Here is a 6,878-nt window from a genome sequence, read left to right as displayed (position 1 = left end):
GCTGCGTGTTGTGTTCTTGAGCAAGAGACTTTATTTCACGTTGCTGCAGTTCACTCAGCTGTGGAAATGAGTTGCGACATCACATGTGCCAAGCCATATCAGCCTTTGCCTTTCCCTTGGATAACACTGGTGTGGAGAGGGGACGCTGGTATGCATGGGCGACTGCTGGTCTTCCATAAACATCATTGCCCAGTCTTGTGCCTGGGAGAGTAACTTTCTAGGTGCAATCCCATGGCCAGTCATGACTGAAGGGGGTCTCAGTATATCATCATCATCATCATCATCGTTTAATGTCTACCTTCCCTGCTGGCATGGATGGGATGGTTTGACAGGAACTGGCCAGGCAGAAGCCTGCACCAGACTTTTGTGACTGTTTTGGAAATATTTTTTATAGCTGGATGCCATTCCTAACACCAACCTTGGCATATATACAACGGACTTCTTTCAGTTTCTGTCTATCAAATCACTCACAAGGCCTGAGGTGCCATACAGTGGAACTGAACCTGGAATCATGTGGTTGGGAAGCAAGCTTCTTACCACACAGCCACTCCTGTGCCGAGACACTCTTCCCTAACAGAAACCACTCTATCTTTTATCTTTTCCTTGTTTCAGTTATGTGACAGTGGCCATGCTGGGGCACTGTAGTGAAGGGTTTATTTGAACAGATCAACCCCAGAAATTATTTTTTAAGCCTGGCACTTATTATGTCAGTCGCATAAGTTATACCGGTGTAAACAAACCAACACCTATGGTCAAGTGGCGAGCAGGAACAAACATAACAACAACAAGCATAACAGACATACACACACACAGATATATGAATATGTACAACAGACCTCTTTCAGTTTCTGTGTTTCAAATCCATCTACAAGTAGAAAACACTTACCCAAGGTACCATGCAATGGGATTGAACCCAAGACCATATGGTTGGGAAGCAATCTTCTAAACCACACAGTCACACCTATCCCTATCTATAAAGATCTTTCCTTCTTATTTCTCTTTAAGCTAATGCCTATATATCTCTTCTACATTGTTTTAGTTACACTTTCAGGGAACCACAACTGGTTTTCTTTCCATTGTCTCTTATAAACGTTCAGATATTCTCTTATTTGCATCAGTAATCTGTCATTGTTAGTTTGTCTCTTATAAACACCTTCCATTTGGTTTTCAGATTTGGTTTGCAAGATTCTTTTTATGAGTTCATGTGTTGAAGCATATTCTATTGTGTCTGGGGAGAGTCAAAACTATTGAAAACGTTGCAAGACACAACAAAAATTTTAGGACAATAGAAATAAGAAAATCATGGAAATTTTACCAGTGAGTGTGTTACATAATAGGGCACAAAAAGAAAATTACTCTCCCCAGACACAATAAAACCCCTTCCAGTTATACATTAATCACTTGCCAGTTGCATGTTAGAAAAGGGGGCTATTCAAAACATCTAGGGCATAACTTTAAAGAGCATACCAAAACCTTAGATCTCACATGACAACCTGGAAATCCTTCATCTTAGAACATTTACTGAGAATACAGCCAGAGAGCATGGTGCCTACATTAAAAAGATATTGACATACTCATGATGGAGAAGTTGATATATGCATCATCTGACATTTCTAGCAGGGCCAACATAGGTCAAGGATGAAAGCTCATCACCATCTCATAGGAACTGATACAGTGATTCTGTCCCTTGGGGATAAGGTAATTTTAGTCTTCAGTGTTGTTATATGTTAATGGGAATTTATTTAACCTAATATCTAGGGATAAATGGAATGAAAGAAGGATGGAACCCCTTGACTTCGTTCAGTTTGATTGCTGCTCAGTTTGAACCTTCGTTGGTCACTACCTGAAAGAAGAGTAGTGGGGGAGGCAGATGAGTTCTGAGATGAAAGGATTGGCTTAAATCTTGAGCAAGATGTTTATAGGTAATAACACATCAAGGATGATTGGATGACATACAGGTCAATGGGGTGGGGCTTGAGTAGAAGTAAAGCAAAGTTCAGTGGAACTTCATTTATTATATTTAGTCGAAGTTATTATCCCCAAATACAAAATAAATGTATTTTATGTGATAAGGTAATAAGATATTTTATATATTATGAGAGGATACCAAACAAGTTTTATGTCAAAAGTATTGCTTTTATTTTCTTATGAACTTTCTGGTGTCTTTAGTTGTCAGCATTAAACTTATTTTCTGCATTATATAGTCTACATGCTGATAATGTTTTCATCATCATCATCGTTTAACATCCACTTTCCATGCTGGCATGGGTTGGACGATTTGACTGAAGGCTGGCGAACCAGATCGCCACACCAGGCCCCAATCTGATCTGGTAGAGTTTCGACAGCTGGATGCCCTTCCTAACACCAACCACTCCGAGAGTGTAGTGGGTGCTTTTTATGTGCCACCAGCACGGGGGCCAGTCAGGCGGTACTGGCAATGACCTTGCTCGAATCTTTTTACACATGCCACCAGCACAGGTGCCAGTAAGGTGACACGGTTAACGATCACGCTCAGATGGTGCTCTTGGTACCCTACTAGCATGGGCACAAGTGCCAGTAAGGCAACGCTGGTGATGATCACACTCGAATGGTGCCTTTTATGTGCCAATTTTTGGTTTTATTTCTTTCTGATATTGGGGGTTGCGTTCTATGCCTTGACCCGAGCATAGAACGGGGCTTGCCTCTGTGAGCTAAGAAATGAATGGAATACCCAATGTGTGTCTTGATTTGGTTTCTTCTTTCTAAAAAAATGGAGAATAGGCCTGGGTGTGTAAAAAATAATTCCTTTCCCTAAGAAAGACAGATTTTGATTTCAAATTTTGGCACAAGACCAGCAATTTCGGGAGAGAGGGCATGTCTATTACATCAACCCCAGTACTCAACTGGTACTTATTCTATCAAACCTGAAAGTCAACCGTGGCAGAATTTTAACCCAGAACATAAAGATGGACAAAATGCCGCTAAGCATTTCACCAAGCATACCAGTAATTCTTTTGGCTCACCAACTTAAGACGGACATTGATGTTGATTGATTGATTATTACAGTGTAGGGTGTCATTTTTGAGAAGTAATGATTATATGGTGGATAAATGAACAGGTTTTGCCCTATTCCACATCACTGAATTACATGGTGCCCTGATGTGATTACAGGTATGGCATGATAACTGTAAGGTTAATAACTACTCAACTACTAACCACATTGTCGTAGTTTCAAACTTAAAATTATTTCATTGCACTTAAAAGTGCTGCAGGTATAATGAGAAGGTCAGAAAAATTCATAGTGGATGATGATGATGACGATAATGATGATGATGATGATGATGGCAGCAGTGGCACTGGTGTTGTGTGTGTGTGTGTGAGTATACACACACACACACAGTAGGTTTCTGATGTTAAGTCTCTTAATTTTTTCTATTAATTGGATATAGTTAATTTACATAATTTTAGATATAATTTTGCTTCAAAGTCACCAAGACCTGATTCTACTCCTTACTTCACCTGGGGTGGCTGATTGCACGAAAAATATACAACTGCAAATATAATTTCTGTAGAAATTAAATTATAACCCTTCTTCAGATACAGAACAATAAATGTAAGCATTAAATAATGTAAAACTGAACTAATAATGTGCATTTTTAGGGAAGATTTTTAAAAATTTATTTATGGAGTGTCTTATGAGAGATTATGATATATATGTCTATTTAGCTTTTCTTGTATTAGTCCCTTAGATATTAAGAAAGCAGTGAAATAAGCAGTGTTAAATGGATAAGAATTCTAAGGAAGCGAATAAAGGAAAACTTAATTCCTTGGTGGTGTGACATCTCTGCAAACATTTAACAGATCAATCACAAAATTATATATTGTATCTTTTCCAGAAATGAAGATATATTTTCTGTTAAGTAGAAATGTTTTTTTTCTGTCTTCATTTCCTGATTGAAGAAAGAGACTTTCCTTTCTATCATTATTTTGCAAGCAATCAGTCTTTGAGTGACATATATTGAAGCTTCTCTCTATATTTGGAAGTATCTGTTGTTGGAAAACTTTACAAAATGTCCTGATTTTTGACATCATTTGTCTAATGGAAGGCATACATTACAACCTCATCAGCAGGACATTAACTAAAAGTGAACAATTTATTTTTAATGAAGTATCATAAATACATCCCTCACCATACACAAACACATATGTTTGAAAGTGTATGCTTGCTCACGCTTTGCTCAGCAGTAGCTGTCATCACTGTCAATGGTGATGAATGATGCTGATTAAACTGATGATGATGATGGTTAAAAAATAAATTCTAAAAGACACACACATGCATACATATATAATGTCAATGTGCCTGAATTAAGATCTGGATGATATAAAAGTTAAAAGTAAAATCTTAACACTGGAAAACTTTCCATGCAACAATGTTGGTTAATTTTCCAACATTGTTACTATACTTGCAGCACCCTTTTATTTTTTTAACAGGGTATCATACTCAAATACCTCAGTTCGGAGAAAACCGTCCTATTTTTATCAAAAGATTCGAGTGAGGTCGTTGCCAGTACCGCCTGACTGGCCCCCGTGCCGGTGGCACGTAAAAAGCACCCACTACACTCTCAGAGTGGTTGGCATTAGGAAGGGCATCCAGCTATATAGAAACTTTACTAGATCAAGACTGGAGCCTGGTGCAGCCATCTGGTTCGCCAGACCTCAGTCAAAATCGTTCAACCCATGCTAGCATGGAAAGTGGACGTTCAACGATGATGATGATATGATGATGATTGTCACTGAAATTCATTTACAATCATTGCAAAGCTACTCCAATAAGAAGCATTAACCATGAAGGGTAAATAGCAGAATGGTGTCTAAAGATTTCACTGAAATTCTTGCCGCAGTGACATATTTTCCACAGTGGTCACATTCTGTAACAATGTCTTCATCAATCAGGAGTTGATGTAAAAAAGATTATCTCAATTGTTCCCTCACTTCATCAACACAAAGCAGGAAATCAAGCCAGTTCCATATTTATGGTATGTTTTAATTCATCACTCACTTCCAAAATTAAAAAAAGGAAGAGAAGAAAATTAGTCATATACTTATGTTTATGATAACAACTCTACCAGATTTGTTTTTAAGATCTTGTCACCTGAGGGTAAAGCATTTCACAAAAGGTCATGTAATGTGTATGGAGCTGTTGATGAAACGTTTTGTGATCTTTTTTAAAAAAATTACATTTTTGTGCAAGTTTTTTAAGGAATCTGACAGACTTGGTATCATGAGCATACTTATGGTACCCACCTTTTTTCCTTTCCTGTTTTCTGGTTTTGGAAAAATAGCAACAAAACAAACATGCCTGAAAAATGTGACAACGGTAGTAATTCTCTTTACCTTCCAGCAACAGAAATCAATAGTGCCAATACTCTTTGTTAATTGAAATTGAAACACGAAATGTAGAATGAGCTGCAAAACCATTTCATAGAACAGCTAACCCAGCATGCAACAGTGAGAACTTGTTGATCCAAACATATTGCCACATGTTCAATGTGTTTGGTTAAAATTCGTCTAGGGTTATCAACAAAGGAAAGAATTGAATTTGAGTTTTTGCTCTGTATTGCATCCATTAAAGTGTCAAGAATTTGTTGTTCTTGTTTCAATATTTTCCTTTTTTTACTCTGTTTTAGTTTTGTGTAGTTTGCTGCGGGCTATGTCTGGATTTGATTTTAAAAAATGGAAAAAAAATTAGACTACATTTGGTACTGACAACCCAAAGATGAATTGATGAAGGAAACTTCCATTATGGATACAGGAATTCTACAAATCAATGATATGGCACCTCTCTATCTTCTCACCAATATTGTTGTGATGCTTCCATTTTTGGCCTTCTGCTATAAACTACTTCCATTTCAAAAGAGTCCCAAAAAAAAAGAATCCCAAATAATCTGAGATTCCTCAAAACAACAGTATTGAAATTAAACATATTTTAAATCTGCGATACAGAACAAGTTCCAAATTCACTGGCATCATTCATGTCTCTATCAAACTTTCCAGACTTGGTTAAGTCCATTTTTAATGCTTCTTCTTTATTTGTGTGACATGACTGTCCACAGCAGATTCCAGTTCTTCAAATGAGTCTGTCACTGATCTGTGCAATAAAATCAGGCACAAAGGATATTTTTCTGAATGTTAAAGCACTGACCAACTAAATTCTTCCAAATGACAATCTGTTTTCTCGTCCTTTTCTTTTTTATTTCTTTCTTTTCTTTTCTTTTCTTTTTCTTTTTTCTTTTTGTCATTTTATTGGAATACGATATATCTGTTGCAAACTTGTCTAATAAAATGTTTGAGTGAGAAGTGTTTCATGATTTCTGTCAATTTTTATTGTTCTCAAATACTATCTGCTGTTAATTTTCACAATGAATTGTTAATTGATCATTGGAATTGTGTGTGTGTGTGTGTGTGTGTGTTAGTATGTGTGTATATACATATAACTGTTAATATTATGAGTATACTTGTGTTTCATATATATTTGTATATGTGTGTGTGTGTGTGTTTGTACATATAACTGTTAATATAATGAGTATACTTATGCTTCATATATATTTATGTGTGTGTGTGTGTGTGTGTGTACATAAAGGAATTCAAGAAAATATATCTGTGTCTATGTGTACACATTGTGTGTATGATCACCTACATGCACACATCTGTGTGTTTGTGTGTGTGTGTGTGGGGGGGGTATCTATGAACACCAATATGTACACACATGTGTACACCTTTACACACATGTCTTTATTTGCCTATATATGTGTTGCTTTCTGTTTAACGAAGTCTATTATAATTACCACAGCCCCGCCCTTCCACTGACTCAGCTCAATGTATTATTATTTGTCTCTCTC

The 6,878-nt window shown here is 36.8% G+C and overlaps 1 protein-coding gene across 1 annotated transcript in view; it reads left to right on the top strand.

Annotated features, from left to right (window-relative positions):
- LOC115215496 (cytosolic carboxypeptidase 6-like) overlaps window positions 1-6,295 on the top strand; it is a 538,012-nt gene extending 531,717 nt beyond the window's left edge. The window contains exon 9 of the mRNA XM_036505684.1: window positions 5,667-6,295. Within this exon, the coding sequence (XP_036361577.1) occupies window positions 5,667-5,759 (93 nt within the window). The 3' untranslated portion in view covers window positions 5,760-6,295. The remainder of the gene's footprint in view (window positions 1-5,666) is intronic.
- Window positions 6,296-6,878: the final 583 nt, after the last annotated feature.

The sequence above is a fragment of the Octopus sinensis genome, linkage group LG9 (assembly GCF_006345805.1).
Source record: "Octopus sinensis linkage group LG9, ASM634580v1, whole genome shotgun sequence".
Taxonomy (NCBI): domain Eukaryota; kingdom Metazoa; phylum Mollusca; class Cephalopoda; order Octopoda; family Octopodidae; genus Octopus; species Octopus sinensis.
Note: the sequence above shows the minus strand (reverse complement) of the source record. Positions and strands in the feature narration are given on the sequence as shown.